At 42.2% G+C, this 19125-nt stretch overlaps 1 protein-coding gene across 12 annotated transcripts in view; it reads right to left on the bottom strand.

Annotated features, from left to right (window-relative positions):
• Positions 1-2397: 2397 nt before the first annotated feature.
• FRY (FRY microtubule binding protein) overlaps positions 2398-19125 on the bottom strand; it is a 608287-nt gene continuing 591559 nt past the window's right edge. For 9 of the 12 annotated variants that reach the window (XM_059684112.1, XM_059684109.1, XM_059684111.1 and 6 more), the window contains one exon: positions 2398-3867. In XM_059684112.1, the coding sequence (XP_059540095.1) occupies positions 3609-3867 (259 nt within the window). In that variant the 3' untranslated portion in view covers positions 2398-3608. The remainder of the gene's footprint in view (positions 3868-19125) is intronic. The other 3 variants (XM_059684113.1, XM_059684114.1, XM_059684115.1) reach the window with 1 other exon arrangement.

The raw sequence follows: 19125 nt of genomic DNA, 5'->3' as shown, positions 1-19125 counted from the left end.
TAGTCACCTTATTCAAAGATTTGTATATTTTTGGCTTTTTGTTTCTGTTAGAACTCCTTTTACTATTTCTTTTAATGCAGGTCTTCTGGTGGTAAATTCTGTCAGCTTTTATTTGTCTGGTAAAGCCTTTATTTCTTCTTCATATCTGAAGTTCAACTTTGCTGAATATATTTGGAATATTTCCTTCTACTATTTCTTGTCTTATAATGTTTCTAGTAAGAAATGTGAGGACAATTTAATTCCATGGCTGCCTTTAGATTTCTTTGTCATTAATTTTTTACAATTTGAATAAAATGTGTTTTGGGGAAGATGTTTTTATGTCAATATAACTGTGTTGTCTTAGGTTCCTTTATTCTAAAGTCTAGTTTTTCCTATAAGCCTGGGAAATTATCAATTTTCTCTTTCTCACATACCCATTATCTTTATGTTGTTCTTTTTAATAGAGTCAGATCATTCCTGTAGATTTCTTCGATTTTTTAAAACTCTTAGTTCTCTTTGTTCTTCCACTTGAATAATTTCTAGGTTTCTGTCTTCAAGCCCACTAATTCTATCTTCTAGGTGGTCTGCTCTATTTCCATTGCTCTCGAATGCATTCTTCATCTCATTAGTGAGTTCTTCAGCTCCAGAATTTGTTTGGTTCACTTATATAGTTTGTCTTGTTGATTGTTTTCCATGACTTCATGGTTCATTTCTGGAGACTTTTAATTTTTCCTCTGCTTTCAGGTTAACTTGATTGTTTATGTTAATTGATGGATTGTTTCTTTGCCGCACAAGTGAGCTTCTTTTTTTGTTTTTTGTTGTTGTTGTTTTGTTTAGATACTGTTTTGCTCTCAACAATTCAGCAGGTTAATAGGTAGGGTACTTTCTTTTGTTTTCCAGTAGATAGTGTTATAGTATATGATTTTGTTTTATCTTAGCTGCAGTATTTATGCCTCTGGGATCATAGTGGTGCAGCATCACTTTAGTTAAGGAAAGTGCCACCTACTCACTTGGAGGTTGGGGTGTCCCTTCCATTACTGGCCCACCTTAGTTCCAGGGCACCACCACTGTGATGGAGGAATGCGACAGATGGTGGAGAAGTAGTTTTGCAAGCTCCTAGCACTATTTCATTTTTACTAATGTTCCCTGGTTCTGCTGTTTTTTGGAGGCATCTCTACTACCTCTATCAGGATCTGCCATGATGGGAAAGGAGGAGAGAAATGCCATTTCTTACAGGACCACTATTTCTTCCCTCTTATAATCCAGGCCATAGTATGAGGGCTGAAGCCTAATTTTTTTCACTGCTACTAGCTCACCAGAGCCACAATGGGCCCCTAAGTGCATTTGAGGCCACCACCTCTGTCCTCCCCATCTTCAGATGTTTTGATGTGTGGATCTTATAGTGTATTTGTGCATTGAGCAGGGGATCCTTTATTCAGTTTTGGATGTCTGACTTATAAATTTAAGGGGAGAAACAAAGGAGTCTCCTCACTTCCATGATGTTGATGTCACCTCATTGTCTTTTATAAAATGAAGAAAAAAGAAAAAAATTCCCACTACTTTTATGACTAGATTATAATGTACTATTGAAACAGTCTTTTTAAAAGAGTAACCCTCATGGGGCTCTTTGCTGGGTAAAAGGGAACGGTGGGAAATTCAATCATGAATAGTCAATCCTTTCTATTGTGGGTCCCAACAGAACTCTGAGAGTTGGATAGTGTGGATATCCACAGAAATCTCTTCTTTTATGAAATATTTTTCAGAAAGAATATGATTCAGTTATTTTCTACAAATTGTGGTAAATCATCTTTCAGGTATATTAAAAAAATAAAGCAGCAGAATATGCTAATAGTTGTACCTTTGGTAACAACAACAACAACAACAAAATCCTGGGTTAGACTCCCTACAGCAGAATATTTCTAGAAAATTACTATTTAGGCCTCAGCTGTAAGGGAAGCAGGGGATGTTTGTTAGTCTAATAAATATGAATAGGAAGATAGAAATTAGATAATTATTTATTTTTCTGTCCCTGTATTACAAGTGTGGTGGAAAATAGATGGGTATTGGTGACAGAATTAAAATTCCTACTACTTTTTCCTGTTCATTATAGAGTCTGTTTAAAAATTTTAAAGGTGACAACCTAATGAATGATAGTCTATAGACAATTGGAACTCTCTTCTGATTTCTCTCTTTTATTGATTACAGAGAGAGCTGGTTGAAAGTCAGGCTCTGTTTTGTGTCCATTTCCAAAGAGGTCATAAATACCCCCTGCTTCCCAAGGCCACTGTGTTTGCTGAACAACCCCAATGGCTGCCATTTATGAAACACATAAATGGTTCCCCTTGGGGCTACCACTGTGGCAACCCACATCTAAAACTGTAACGTGTGTTAAAGGCAAAAATCTTCATTAATCAGAAATAAAGTTCATGGTCAATATGTGTTTTGTATTTTCTATTTTTTTTTTTGTCTAAAAGTAGTTCTGAACAGAATACCAACCAAAATTACATCACAAAAACTTTAAATGTATTTATAGAGCAAATAAGTTACATAGATAAACTTTGAATATGTTTCTGATGTGCAACAGGTTTACATGCACATATCTAACACTTGACAGCATTAAGTTTAAGGAAGAAAACTTAAGAATGGCCCTTTAGATAAATATTACAAATAAAGTATGACATTTCTTAAGGAACAAAGTGATAACTCATATTTTACCTTTATAATTCTACTTCTGGCTATCCAAATAGATATTAAAATATGCATGCATGACAGGTGAAAAAGACTTGGGATTTATCATGTGAATGTTTTTAACTCTCTTCTACAAAATGGCAAAGTTGGTTAAAATTAACACTCATCCTTCTGTAGTATAAATATGCTCATAAAAGCAACCTTTTAGTAAAAAGCAGCCAAGATCCATAAAAAAAGGTTTATCTGGACAATTTTTGGTAATAAGGTCCTAATCACAGACCCCTGCAAAGAGATCCATGGTTTTAAGAAACAGTAGCCTAGCAACATAAGAAAGGTACTTCATAGCAGCTCTTTTAGGTATAGTAATTGTATTCAAATTACAGTGTACATTAAATTGTCCATTTACAATTCCCTTTTCACATATACAGGCTGTCAGCTTTTGACCATCTTTTAGTTTTCAATGGCCAGCTTCATTCTGCCTGTCCCATCCTCAGTTCACACAAAAAAGGAAAGAAAAGAAAGGAAAAATAAAGGGAAAGAATATGTACAAGTTTTATAATATTTTTTGTGTGTGAAGGAACATTGCACTTTTGCCAATCTAAAGTAGTTTCTAGAAAGGAAGGGTATTGTTCAAGGTAGTCGACTTTGGTATGCAATAGAAGTCACTTCTTCAGTAGTGAGTTGCATTTGCTCAGTAAAATAACACATTTGTGCTACATAGCATGGCAGATGGAGTCTGTCCTCAAATGTTTTATGTTACCTTGGTTCTTAGTATTGCTACATGTTGGAAGTTCTGTCATCCCCTTTAGAAAAAGTCCAACAGGTAACAAGAGGGAGAACAGTCTGACCAAGTCTTCTGAAGGCTGAAAAGATACTGAGTGATGTTACCCAAGCATGGCAGCACACCCATCTTGGGACCCATGGGTGACAGGGGGCTCCTGTCAGAGACTAGTGCCGGAAACACTGGAGTCTGGAAGAAAAGCAGTGAGGACTCGATAACTCTGGGCCCTGCGAATCATATCTCGAATCTCCATGTTCAGCTCCATCAGCTTGGTGCAGATTTCGGTCAGGCTCTGGTTAGACCCCACCAAAGCGTAAGTACCTGTTTGTCCTAGAGTTTGATGACGGAAATATATATTCAGTAGTGTCTGGACCTCATCATCAGAACTGCTTCCAAAGATGTCATTGGGCCACAGACTTCTGCATTCAAAAAAAGAAGAGCACAGGTTATAGGCACTATTAGTCATAAAGAGTAGAAATTATGAGTCTGTTAGTATAAGAATATTTTATTTATAAAAAAGCATTATTAAGATAAAATTCACACATTATACAATTCACAAATCTAAAGTTCTGAAACCATCACCATAAATTATTAATATTAAATATTATTGGCTTTGATAAAAAATATCTAAAGTATAAGCTTGGAATCTGATAATTTAAAACATTTATTTGCTATATCATGATTCCAATGAATATGTGAATATACTATCAAAATATAGGGGTAAAACACCCAAAAGGATACATTCAAATATTAGATTTCAAAATTATGTTGGGGTATATACTTCATTTTTTTAAATATACTTTATTTCAACCATTTCCTATACCCCTCCTCCTTGGCAACAATCAGTTTGTTATTTATATCTATGGGTCTGTTTCGTTTATTCATTTTTTTTTATATTCCACATATGGTATTTGTCTTACTCTCTGACTTCTTTCACTTAGCATAATACCCTTTAGATCCATCCATGTTGTCGAAAATGGCAAGATTTCATTATTTTTTATGGTCAATATTCCATTGTGTCTATGTACCATCAATTTTTTATCCACTCATCTATTGACAGGCACTTGGATTGCTTCCATATCTTGGCTATCTATATATATAAAAGGCTAATATGAAAAGTGTACCCTCGGGAGTTTGACCTGGAGACTGGGAGTTGGATCACACGCTATGACGTGTGCTGACCACCAGGGGGTGGTGAGGAACACGGCAGGTGATCAGCGGCAGTGGTGGGGCTCTGAGGGAGCAAGGGAAGGAGGAGGCAGGGAGGCAGGTAGGCAGGGGGAATGGCTCAGTGGCAGTGTGTGGGTGGTGAGGGAAGGGGGAGGGGAGAAGGAGAGGCGGGAATCTGATTGGCCATGATTGCTGGCCAGGCCTAGGGACCCTAACCATTCACAAATTTCATGCACTAAGCCTCTAGTCATAAATAATACTGCAAAGAACATAGGAGTGCATATATCTTTTTGAATAAGTGTTTTGGATTTCTTCAGTTAGATAACTAGAATTGGAATTACTGGGTCATATGATAGTTCTATTTTAATTAAGTTTAATTTTTCATCACCATGTGGTAGTTCTATTTTAATTATTTGAGGAACATCCAAATTGTTTTCCATAGTGGCTTCACCAATTGCAGTCCCACCAATAGTGTACATCCTTGCCAGCACTTGTTAGTTGACTTTTTGATGACAGCCATTCTGACAGATGTGAGGGAGTATGGCATTGTGGTTTTATTTTGCATTTCTCTGGTGATTAGTGATATTGAACATCTTTTCATAGGTCTCTTGGCCATCTGTATGTACTCTTTGAAAAAATATCTATTCAGGTCCTCTGCCCATTTTTAGATTGGATTGTTTGTTTTTTTGGTCTCAAGTTTACATGTTCTTTATATATTTTGGATATTAACCCCTTATTGGATGTATCATTTGTGAATATCTTCTCCCATTAAGTAGGTTGTGTTTTGTTGATGATTTTCTTTGCTTGCACAATTTTTAGTTTGATGTAGTCCCATTCCCCCTCCCCTCCTTTGGTTGCTCTATACCACTGGTTCTCAAACTTCCTAATGCTGCGACCCTTTAATACAGTTCCTCATGTTGTGGTGACCCCCAACCATAAAATTATTTTTGTTGCTACTTCATAACTGTAATTTTGCTACTGTTATGAATAGTAATGTAAATATCTGATATGCAGGATGTATTTTCATTGTTACAAATTGAACATAATTAAAGCATAGTGATTAATCACAAAAATAATATGTAATTATATATGTGTTTTCCGATGGTCTTAGGCGACCCCTGTGAAAGGGTAGTTCGACTCCCAAAGGGGTCGTGACCCACAGGTTGAGAACCACTGCTCTATACCAAGGAGACATATCTAGAAAGATATTGCTAAGACTGATGTCAGAGAATCTACTGCCTATGTTTTCTTCTAGGAGTTTTGTGGTTTCAGGTCTTATATTTAAGTCTTTAATTCATTTGAATTTATTTTTGCATATGGTGTAAGAAGGTGGTCTAATTTTGTTTTTTTGCATGTATCTGTCCAATTTTCCCAGCATCACTTATTGAAGATACTGTTCGTATCCCATTGTATATTCTTGCCTCCTTTGTGATAGATTAATTGACCATATAGGCATGGGTTTATTTCTGGGTTTTCTATTACATTGATTTCTATAGTTGTTTTTATTCCAGTATCATACTATTTTGGTTATTGTAGTTTTGTAGCATAGCTTGAAAGTACTTCATACTGTTTTTTCTTTCTTTGGATATTTGTGGTTTTTTATAGTTATATATAAATTTTAGGATTAGTTGTTCTAGTTCTGAGAAAAATGCTATTGCTATTTTTGGTTTTGAATCTGGACATTGCTTTTGGTAGTAAGGATATTTTATTAATCATTCCAATCCATTCCTTCATTTATTTGTACCCCTTTTTGATTTCTTTAATATTTTATAGTTTTTCAGGATTCAGGTCTTTCACCTCTTTGATTAAATTTATTTCTAAAAATGTTATATTTTTCGATGCAACTGTAAATAAGATTGTTTTCTTAATTTCCCCTTCTGATTATTCATGATTGGTGTGTGGAAATGCAACAGATTTCTCTGAGTTGACTTTGTATCCTGCAAATTACTGAATTTATTTATTAGTTCTGATCATTTTTGGGTGGAGTCTTTAGTAGCATGTAATCTACAAATTGTGAGTTGTACTTCTTCCTTTCCAATTTTTATCCTTTTAATTTCTTTTTCTTGTCTGATTGTTGTGACTAGGACTTCTAATACTGTGTTGAATAGAAGTGGTAATAGTGGGTATCCTTGTCTTGTTCCTGATCTTAGAAGAAAGGCTTTCAGCTTTTCACCATTGAGTATGATATTAGCTGTGTGTGTGTCATATAAAGCCCCAACCCCCCAATCGGCCCTACCCTGAGCGTGACTGAGGGTGGCATCACAACCTCCCAATCCGCCCTGCTCTGTGCATGACAGGGGGCGGCGCCCCAACTCCCCAATCAGCCCTGCTCTGAGCCCGACCAGGGGCTGCACCTAGGGATTGGGCCTGCCATCTGCCACCCGGGAGCAGGCCTAAGCCAGTAGGTTGTTATCTCCCGAGGGGCCCCAGACTGCGAGAGGGCACAGGCCGGGCTGAGGGACCCCCCTCCCCCCCGAGTGCACAAATTTTTGTGCACCGGGCCTCTAGTCTATATAATAAAAGGCTAAGTGACTGTTACGGCAGAACTACCAGAATGACCTGTTGCTATGATGCGCACTGACCATCAGGGGGCAGACGCTCAATGCAGGAGCTGCTCCCTGGTGGTCAGTGCGCTCACATAGGGGGAGCGCTGCTCAGCCAGAAGCTGCCACAGTAGGAGCCTCTCCTGACTCTGCAGCAGCACTATCGAGTGGTAGCAGCAGGCCGGGATGAGCGCAAGCGGCGTGGCACCTGGCCCTGATTCGGGCTCCTCCCTGGCTGCCTGCTGCTTGGTGCACTTCTACATCCCCTGAGGGGTCTTGAACTGTGAGAGGGCATGGGCTGGGCTGAGGAACCCCCTCCCCCCCCAGTGCACAAATTTCATGCACCAGGCCTCTACTCTACACTAATAAAAAGGAAACATGCAAATTGACCATCCCTCTGCTACTCCCACCAGCCAATCAGGGTGAATGTGCAAATTAACCCAACAAAGATGGTGGTGGCTACAGAGCTAGAGGCTTGGGTTGCCCCTGGTGATGGAGGAAGCCAAGCTTCCTGCCTGCCCTGGCTGCCACTGAAGGAGAGTGGCTGGGGGCCTGGGATACTGGGGGCGACCCAGGCTTCCAGTCGGCCCTGGGCTCCACTCAAGGAGTGGCTGGGGACCTGGGTCTCTGGGGGGCGTGGCCAACCTGAAAACGGCCCTCAGCCCCTCACCTAGGCTGGCCACACCCCTATGGAGTAAGAGTCCTCCCTGGGGGGCCTGGCAAGCCTGCAAACAGCCATCATCCCCTCACCCAAGGTGGCCAGGCACCCCAGCTGGGACCCCCACCCTGAAGGGGGTATGGCCAGCCTGAAAACAGCCCTCAGCCCCTTGCCCAGGTCACCCCATGCACCAAGGGAAACCCCATCCTGTTCGGGACACCCTTCAGGGCAAACCAGCCAGCCCCCACCTGTGCACCAGGCCTCTATACTAATAAAAGGGTAATATGCTAATTAGACTGGGAAACTTTCCAGGAGACCTTCTGGACATTCTTCTGGACAAAGCCATGGTAGCAGGGCTGAGGTAGAGGCGGTTAGAGGCCAAGAGGGGAGGGCAGTTGTGGGTGATCAGACCAGTATGGGACGGCAGTTGTGGGTGATCAGGCCGGTGGAGGGGACAGTTGGGGGTTATCAGACCAGCAGAGGGTCCAGTTGGGGGCAAGCAGGCCATCAGTGGGGGTCAGTTTGGGGGTGATCAGGACTGTGGAGGGACAGTTTGGAGTGAGCAGGCCAGCAGGGGGGTAGTTGGGGGTGAGCAGGCCAATGGGGAGGGAAGGTGGGGGTGAGCAAGCCAGCAGGGGGGGCAGTTGGGGGTGAGCAGGTCAGCAGGGGGGGCAGTTGGGGGCGAGCACACTGGCATGGGGGGAAGTTTGGGGTGATCAGGCTGGTGGGGGGCATTTTGGGAGAAGCAGGCCAGTGGCGGGGGGCAGCTGGGGGCAAGCAGGCTGGCAGGCAGAGTGGTTAGGGGCAATCAGGCAGGCAGGCAGGCAGGTGAGCAGTTACGAGCCAGAAGTCCTGGATTGCGAGAAGGATGTCCTACTGCCAGTTTAGGCCCCATCCCTGTAAACCGGCAGTAGGACATCCTTCCAGGGGTCCCAGATTGGAGAGGGTGCAGGCCAGGCTGAGGGACACCCCCCGCTCCCATGCAGGAATTTCATACACCAGGCCATTAATATTTTATAAATGTCTATTAAGTATATCTGGTGTAATTTGACATTGAAGGGCATCACTTCCTTATTAATTTTCATTCTGGATGATCTAGGCATTGATGTGAATGGGGTATTAAAATCCCCTACTATCTATACTAATAAAAGGGTAATATGCTAATTAGACCGGATGTCTTCCGGATGTCCTTCCTGACAAAAGCCAGGGGCTTGGCTGGCCTGCAAACCGTTCCTGGCCCCTTGCCCAGACAGGCCCCACCTCCCAGCAGGGATCCTCCCCCCATCTGGGGTGTGGTCGGCCTCCAAACTGTGGGCAGCTCCTCACCCAGGCCGGCCTCGTCCCCGCGGCCCCTGCTCCAGTAGCCTCGCCCCCAGCGGGCTCCCCCACCCAAATCTGGGACCCCCTTCAGGGTAGGCCAGCTGGTCCCAACCCATGCACCAGGCCTCTGGCCTATATAATCAAAGGGTAATATGCAAATTGACCCTAAAGGCAGAGGGACCAGAACAACTGCTGGATCAGTCACTATGAGGTGCACTGACAACCTCTTGGTCCCTTTTCCTGACCGACAGGCTCTGATTGCCTGATGGCCACCTGCTGTGGGGCTGGAGCTGGCAAGTGGGCAGGAACAGCCAACCTCTCGGTCCCTTCCCCTGGCCGTCAAGCACCTATCACCCAAAGGTGAACAGGGAACTGGGGGTGGGTGGTGGGGCTGGCTGTGGGCAGCTGGGGAAGATGGCCCTGATCATAGGCCAGGCCTAGGGACCATACCCATGCATGAATTTCGTGCACTGGGCCCCTAGTCTATATATATAAAAGCCCAGCGACCAGAACAATGGAACAACCAGAATGACTAGAATGACCAGTGGCTATGAGGTGCACTGCGGCAGCCAACCAGCCTGATCCGGGCCACTGATCGCCTCCCCACCCTGATCAGGGGTGGGGCCAGCTGGCCAACCTCCCATGGCCCCTCACCCCCACTGGCCCGGCCTAATGGATCCCCATCGGAGCGGGCCAGCTGGACCCCATCCATGCACTGGGCCTCTAGTTATTATATAACTGAGAATTTCTCCCTTTATGTCCATTAATATTTGCTTTATATTTTTAGGTGTTATTTTATTGGGTGTGTAGATATTTATGATTATTATGTCCTCTTCTTGGATTGGTAATTAGGTAATGTTCTTCTTTGTCTTTATTTACATTATTTGTTTTAAAGTCTATTTTGTTTGATATGAGTATTGCTAAACCAGCTTTCTGTTTTGGTTTGAATGGAATTCTTTTCCCATCCTTTCACTTTCAGCCTTTATATGTCTTTCAATTTGAAGTGAGTCTCTTATATGTACCATATTCAGCCACCCTTTGTCTTTTTATTGGAACATTTAATCCATTTACATGTAAAGTTATTATTAATAGGTAGATACATATCATAATTTTATCAATTTCTTGTTTGATTTTTATAGTCCTCTGTTTCTTTTTTCTTTTGATCTCTTCCCTTGTGTTTTGCTGGTTTCTTTAGTGTTGTTTTTGAATTCTGGTTTCCTAATACTTTGTGTATCTTTTGTAAGTTTTTGGTTTTAGGTTACCATGAGGTTTATATATATATATACTAGGGGCCCGGTGCACGAAATTCGTGCACTGGGTGTGTGTGTGTGTGTGGGGGGGGAGTGTCCCTCAGCCCAGCCTGCCCCCTCTCACATACTGGGAGCCCTCAGGCGTTGACCCCCATCACCCTCCAATCACAGGATCGGCCCCTTGCCCAGGCCTGACGCCTCTGACAGAGGTGTCAGGCCTGGGCAGGGGACCCTCATTTCTCCCCATCACTGGTTCTGCCCCCAGCCCAGGCCTGATGCCTCTGGCCCAGGCATCAGGCCTGGGCAGGGGACCCCCAGACCCCTCCAATTGCTGGCTCTGCCCCTTGCCCAGGCCTGATGCCTCAGCCAGAGGCGTAGATCCCCATCACCCTCTGATCACCTGATCGGCCCCTTGCCCAGGCCTGACGCCTCTGCCAGAGGTGTCAGGCTTGGACAGGGGACCCCCATCTCCCCCCGATCACTGGCTCTGGCCCCCGCCCAGGCCTGAGGCCTCTGGCCCAGGAATCATGCCTGGGCAGGGGACCCCCATCTCCCTCTGATCTCTTGCTCCACCCCCCGCCCAAGCCTGATGCCTCTGACCCAGGCTTCAGGCCTGGGCAAGGGGACCATCATATCCCCCCAATCCCCAGCTCCGCCCCCCGCCCAGGCCTGATGCCTCGGCCAGAGGAGTTGACCCTCATCACCCTCCGATCACCAATCACCGGATCAGCCCCTTGACTTGGCCTGAGGCCTCCGGCAAGGGTGTCAGGCCTGGGCAGGGGACCCCCAGCTCGCCGCGGTTGCAGGCTCCGCCCCTGCCCAGGCCTAAAGCCTCTGGCCTAGGCGTCCGGCCCGGGCAGCGGGGACCCGCAGCTGCAGCGGCCCCGCGATCGTGGGCTCCACTTTAGGCCCAGGCAAGGGACCCCTAGCTCCCGGGACTGCCAGCTTCGACCGTGCCCAGCTCCCATCGCTGGCTCCACCCCTACTTCCTGCTATCACTGGCCAGGGCGGAAAAGGCACCTGATTCTCCGATCATGGCTGCCCCCCAGCTCTTAGCTCCCCCCTGGGTTTCCGATCACTGTCAGTGGCAGGGGGCTTCTTCATGCTTTCCCTTTCGCCTCCCTGCATTGTGCCTACATATGCAAATTAGCCGCCATCTTGTTGGCAGTTAACTGCCAATCTTAGTTGGCAGTTAATTTGCATATAGCCCTGATTAGCCAATGAAAAGGGTAGCGCCGTATGCCAATTACCATTTTTCTCTTTTATTAGTGTAGATAATTATATATCTATAACAGTCAATTTTAAGCTGATAGTCATTAACATTTGAATATATTCTAAAAGGACTACATTCCCTCCCCCTCCATGCCTTTTTTTGTGTGTGAATTTTTTTTATTAAAGTATAGTTGGCATATAATGTAATATTAATTTCAGGTATACAACATAGTGATTTGACATTTATCTATCTTACTAAATGCTTATCACACTAAGTCTAGTAATAACCTGTCATCATGCAAAGTTATCAAACTACTATTAACTATATTCCCCTCACGATTTCACCCATCCCTCCCCTCTTTGTTTTTTGTTTCTATAAGTCTTTGTTTTGTTTGTGCATTTGTTTTGATTTAAAAAAATTACACATGTAAATGAAATCATGTGCTATTTGTCTTTGTCTGACTTACTTCACTTAGCATAATACTCTCTAGGTCTATCCAAGTTGTTGCAAATGGCAGGGTTTCATTATTTTAATTGCTGAGTAAAATTCCATTGTACTGTTTATATACCAAATCTCCTTTATCAATTCATCTATTGATGGATACCCAGGTTGCTTTCATAACTGTTATTTATTTAATATGTTTTAATTGATTTTTAGAGAGAGAGGAAGGGAGAGGGATAGAGAGATAGAAACAATGATGAGAGAGAAACATCAGCAATTGGCTGCTTCTTGCACATCCCCTACTGGGGATCAAGCCTGCACTGGGGCATGTGCCATGACCAGGAATCGAACTAGCAACCTCTTGCTTCATGGGTAAATGTTCAACCACTGAGCCACACAGGCTGGGTATAACTGTTATTTTAAATAATGCTGTAGTGACACAGGTATCCATATATCTTTTCAAATTAGTGTTTTAGTTTTATTTGGATAAATACCCAGAACAGATTGCTTGGTCATATGGTAAGTCTATTTTTTTTAAAGACATCTCCATACTGTTTTCCATAGTGGCTGTACCAATTTGCAGTCCCACATGGATACTGCACAAAATACAAGATGGCCTTGCAACATTTCTTGTAATGGTGGTTTGGTCTTAACAAGCTCCTTTAACTTTTTCTTGTCTTGGAGGCTCTTTATTTCTTCTTTAATTTTGAGTGCTCACCTTTCTGGGTAAACTATTCTTGCTTATAGGTCCTTGCTTTTCATCACTTCAAATAATTCATGGCAGCCCCAGAATAAATCCTACTTGATCATGGTGTTATGATCTTTTTAATACATTGCTGGGTCTGGTTTTCTAATAGTTATTGAGGATTTTAGTATATATGTTCATCAGGGATATTGGCCTGTAATTTTCCTTTTTTTGGTAGTGTTTTGGAATTAGGATAATGCTGGCTTCATAAAAAGAGCTTGGAAGTGTTCCTTCCTCTTAAATTTTTTTGGAATAGTTTGAGGAGGATAGGTATTAGTTCTTCTTTGAATGTTTGGTTAAATTCTCCTGTAAATCCATCCAGTACAGGACTTTTGTTTGCTGGCAGTTTTTAAATTACTGCTTCAATTTCATCAGTTTGCAAATCAATAACTATGATATATGACATGGACAAATATGAAAGATAAAAGTAACGTGATCATATCAATCGATGCAGAAAAAGCATCTGACAAAATCCAGTACCCCCCTTTTTTTTTGATAAAAACTTTGAGTAAAGTGGGAATAGAGGGATCATACTGGAACATAACAAAGGCCATATATGACAAACCTACAGCCAACATCATATTCAATGGGCAAAAACTAAAACCATTTCCCCTAAGAACAGGAACAAGACAGAAATGTCTGCTTTCACCACTCTTATTCAATATAGTACTGGAAGTCCTAGCCACAGCAATAATACAAGAAGAAGATATAAAAGGCATCAAAATTGGAAGGGAGAAAGTAAAACTGTCATTATTCACAGATGACATGATATTGTACATAGAAAACCCTAAAGAAAGTCTCTACCAGGAAACTACTAGACTTAATAAATTAATTTGGCAAGGTAGCAGGATACAAAATCAACATCCAGAAATTGATGGCAATTTTATACACCAATAATGAACTCTCAGAAAGAGAAACTAAAAAGCAATATCATTTACTATTGCAACAACAACAACAAGAAAAAGATACCTAGGGATAAACTTAACTAAGGAGGTAAAAGACCTGTACTTGGAAAACCATAGGGCATTGAAAAAAGTAATAGAGAAAAATATAAAAAAATGGAAACATATACCATGTCCATGGATTGGAATAATTAACATCATTAAAATGTCTATACTACCCAAAGTAATCTATGGATTCAATGCAATCCCTATTGAAATACCAATGACATACTTCATAGAATTAAACAAATACTCCAAAAATTTATATAGAACCATAAAAGACCCCGAATAGCTGCAGCAAGCTTGAGAAAGAAGAACAAAGTTGGAGGGATCATAATAATGGATATCAAACTATACTACAAACCAAAAGAAACCAAAAGAGTTTGGTCCTGGCACAAGAACAGGCATATAGACCAATGGATCAGAACAGAGACTGCAGAAATTGACCACACCATTATGGTCAATTAATATTTGACAAAGGAGGCAAGAACATACAATGCAATCAAGACAGTCCCTTCAACAAATGGTGCTGGGAAAACTGAACAGACACATGCAAAAAGTTGAAACTAGACCATCAACTTACACCATGCACAAAAATACTAGTAAACTAAAAATGCATAAAAGACTTAAATGTAATGCATGAAACCATAAAAATATAGAAGAAAACATAAGCAGTAAAATCTCAGACATCTCATGTAGCAGAATCTTTGCCAATACATATCCTAGGGCAAAGGAAACTAAGGAGAAAATAAGCAAATGGGACTATCTATACTAATAAAAGGGTAATATGCTAATTAGACTGGACATCTTCCGGAGACCTTCCGGGCGTCTTTCCGGACAAAGCCATGGTGGCAGGGGCCGAGGTAGAGGCAGTTAGGGGTGATCAGGCCGGCAGTGGGGAGCAGTTAGGGGGCAATCAGGCTGACAGGGGGGAGCAGTTAGGAAGTGATCAAGCCAGCAGGGGGAGCAGTTAGGGGGTGATTAGGTTGGCAGGGGAGGGCTTTTAGGGGCATCAGGCCAGCAGGCAGGGGTGGTTAGGGGCAATCAGGCAGGCAGGCAGGCAGGCAGGCAAGTGAGCGGTTAGGAGCCAGCAGTCACAGATTGTGAGAGGGATGTCTGAGTGCCAGTTGTGGGATTGGGCCTAAACCAGCAGTCAGACATCCCCCAAGGGGTCCTGGATTGGATAGGGTGCAGGCTGGGCTGAGGGACCCCCCATGCAAAATTTTGTGCACCAGGCCTCTAGTATCAAAATAAAAAGATTTTGCACAGCAAAAGAAACCACCATCAAAATGAAAAGGGAACCCACTGTATGGGAGAACATTTTTGCCAATGATACATCTGATAAGGGATTAATATCCAAAATATATGAGTACTCATACAAATCAACAAACAGATGACAAACAATCCAATTAAAAAATGGGCAGAGGACCTGACCAGACACTTCTCCAAAGAGGACATTCAAATAGCCAAGAGACATGAAAAAATGCTCAAAGTTCCTAATCAATAGAGAAATGCAAATTAAAATCACAATGAGATATCACCTCACACCTGTCAGAATGGCTACCATCAACAAATCAACAAACAAGTGCTGGCAAGGATGTGGAAAAAAGGGAACACTAGTTCACTGCTGATGGGAATGTAGATTTGTGTAGTCACTATGGAAAACAGTATGGAATTTCCTCAAAAAATTAAAAATGGAACTTCTGTTTGACCCAGCAATCCCACCTTTTGGAATATAACCTAAAAACCCTGAAATATCAATCAGAAAGAATATATGCAACCCTATGTTTATAGCAGCATTATTTACAATAGCTAAGATTTGGAAACAGCCCAAGTGCTCATCAGTAGATGAATGGATAAAAACACTGTGGGACATTTACAGAATGGAATACTATTCAGCTGTGAAAAAGAGCGATATATTACCCTTTGAGACAGCATGGATTGACTAGGAGAATATTATGCTAAGTGAAATAAACCAATCCCAGAAAGACAAATATCACACAATCTCACTTATTTGTGGAATCTAATGAACAAAATGACCAACAAAATAAGACCCAAAGCATGGAGGCATGGAACAGACTGGCATACCTTGATGGGGGGATGGGGGGACGAGAAGAATGAAACCAAAGAACTTATATCCTTTTATGCATAGCCCATGGATGCAGGCAATAGGGTGGTGAAGACCTGGGGTGTGTGTAGGGGCTGGGAGGAGGAGGATAAAAGGGGGGAAAATGGGAGACATCTGTAATACTATAAACAGTAAAAATATACATTAAAAAAATAAACATTTCATGGCAATCCTTTCTGGCTTGAAATGTTTCTGTTGATAAATCAGCTGACAGTCTTAATCAGAACTCCCTTGTAGGTAATGAATGTCTTTCTCTTGATGCTTTTAAGGTTCTCTCTTCGTCTTTAATTTTTGACATTCTTATTATGATGTGTCTTAGTGTGGGCCTCTCTGGGTTTATCTTGTTTGGGATGCTCTGTGCTTCCTAGCTTGTGTGTCTTTTTCCTTCACCAGATTAGGGAAGTTTTGTCATTATTTCTTCAAATAGGTTCTCATTTTTTTGCTAGCTCTCCTTTCCTTCTGATTCAGATGTTGTTGTGCTTCATTGTTATATCAAAGGTCCCTTATTCTATGCTCATTTTTGTTCTTTTTTCCCTTTTTGTTGCTCTGATTGGCTGTTGTCTTCCACCTTGTCTTCCAAATTGCTGATTTGATCCTCTGCTTTATCCATCCTACTATATATTTCTTCTAATGTATTCTTCATTTCTAACTGGTTCTTTTTTTAATGGTTTCTATATCCTATTTTATGCTTACTATCTCTTTAAGTTCTCATTGATATCTGTTCTTCCCCTATGTTCCTTGACCATCCTTATAACCACTGTTTTGAACTCTATAGCTGGTAAATTTCTTGCCTCCATTTCATTTAGAACTTTTTCTGAAGATTTCTACTGTTTTCATTTGGGGATGTCTCATTGTCTACCCATTTTTGCTCCCTCTTTGTGTTTGTTTCTATGTAGTAGGTAGATCTGTTATGACTCTAAGTTTTGGTAGGTTGGCCTTATGCAATAGGTGTCCTGTGGAACCCTGTGGCACAGTCCCCTTGATCACCTATGGTGGGCGCTATAGGAATGTCCCATGTGTGTGTTATGTGGGCCCTCCTGATGTAATTGAATCTTGATTGCAATTGGACCATTAATTTCTGAGGCTGACCCTCAGCCTGGCTGATTGTGAAGATCTACCTTGATCACAGTGTATGAGGTTCTGACCATACAGAGTGGGATTTGCCTCTGCAGGGTCTTGTGCCTACTGAAATATCCTTTTGAATATGCCACTCATGAAACTAATTGGATCTTGCTCTGATGTAGTCTGAAGCTAGCCACTGGGTGTATTCATTTTGGGGCCTCTTGGGAGGGTCTCTGATGCAGGCTAATGTCAGACACTGCCTGTGACTGGCCTTGGGCAACGTGTTTGGAGCTACAAAGTAATACATTGTTCATGACTGGCTCTACTGGACCTGGGTGTGTGCAGGAAGGACTAAGCTGCACACCAAGGATGACTTTTACCAGTACTGACCTGGGGACAGGTCAGCAAAAGAAACCCTGATGTCTGCCTCCCCCTGCCTTTACCTGCCAGCTGCCTGTTAGGCTCATTCACTAGAAGAGCCTCTAGCAGTACTCAGTTTGTCTTCATTTCTGCGCAGACCTTGGCAGGGTGGAGCCATCAAGAGTTGAGATGGTGGGGCAGTCAGGAGCCCAGAAAGTAGAGCTAATGGATCTCCTGTGAGGGGGTGGCACTAGTCAAGTTCAAAGGAAAGTAAGGGGAATGGCCCCCAGCCCCTAAGCCACATAATTCAGTCACTGATACCTCCTTAGTTTGCCCAGATCTCTATACCCTGGCCCAGGCAGCTGACTTCTTAGGAGGGTGGAAGCTCCACATGGTGAATCAACAGGGAGACCAGATGGTGAGGCTGCTGCATCACCTCAAGCTGATACCCAATGAAGGAGCATGCTCCACCCAAGAAAGATGGCATCTGCTGCGCAGTAGAATGACTCAACACAGGGAGTCCTGTGGGCTGGTCCCTTAACTCTTTCCTCAGAACCACAAACATAAGGCTCTCCTCACATGACTCTAGTCTGCTCCACCCTCCTTCCACCAGAGCCCAGAGTGGCTGCAAATGATGTTTTGTGCATTAGCCCTTTAAAAGGGCACCTGTGTCTCTAACAGACTTCCATCTCTCTCTGGTGGACAGAATCCCCACTGGTTTTCACAGCCAGATGTTATGTGGGCACCTCTTCCTGGCTCTGGTGCACTGGGTTCAGAAGCCCAGCTTGGGGTTGAGACCCCATGTGTTTTAGCAGGATCTTTTGCACCTGAGATATCCCTTGGAATCTCAGCTGCGGCTCAAAGGAGTAGGTCAGCCCTTTTTGTGTGTCTGTACCTCCTATCAGTCTCCATGTAGCTTCTTCTGTAAATCTTTGGTTGCAAGACTTCTCTTCAGCTAGTCTTCAGTTGATTATTCTGGTTGATTGCTATATGTTTTAGTTTACTTCCAAGGTCCTGAAAGGAGGTGAGTGAAGCTTCCACCTACTCTGCCACCACCTTATATCTGATTTATATTTGTTTGTAGTATAGTTCAAAATAGGGAACATGATACCTTAAACTTTGTTCTTTCTCAAGATTTCTTTGGCATTTGGGGTCTTTTGTGATTCCATATAAATTTTAAGATTACTTGTTATAGTTTTGAGAAGAATGGCATTGGAATTTTAGTAAGAACTGCTTTGATTGATTTGGGTAGTAAGGTAAGTTTAATGTTATTAATCTTTTCAAATTATGAGCATGGTATATCCTTCCATTAATTTGTGCCTTCTTGAATACCTTTCTTCAATCTTATGGCTTGCAGAGTATAGGTCTTTTGACCTCTTTGGTTAAATTTATTCCTAGGTATATTATTTTTTTGATGCAATTGTAGATGAGATTTTCTTCTTCATTTGTCCTTCTGATCATTCATTATTAGTGTATATTAATTTTGTGTTCTGCTATATTGCTGCATCCATTTATTAATGACTTTTTGTGGAGTCTGTAGGGTGTTCCTTATATAGTTTCATATCATCTACTATCAGCAACCATTTTATCTTTTTCTTTCCAATATAGATGCCCTTTGTTTCTTTTTCTTATCTTCTGTGGCCAGGGCTTCCAATACTACAGGGTGGGATAAAAGTAGGTTTACAGTTGTGAGTATGTGAAACACAGAGTTTATTCTTGTATTATTGTTTATTACTTATTATATTATTTGCCATACAACTAACATAAGCCTACTTTTGCCCACCTTGCATATTGAATAATAGTGGTGAGAGTCAGCATTTTTATTTCTGATCTTAAAGAAAAAGCT

The sequence above is a fragment of the Myotis daubentonii genome, chromosome 2 (assembly GCF_963259705.1).
Source record: "Myotis daubentonii chromosome 2, mMyoDau2.1, whole genome shotgun sequence".
Taxonomy (NCBI): domain Eukaryota; kingdom Metazoa; phylum Chordata; class Mammalia; order Chiroptera; family Vespertilionidae; genus Myotis; species Myotis daubentonii.
This window is presented reverse-complemented; position numbering and strand designations above follow the sequence as displayed.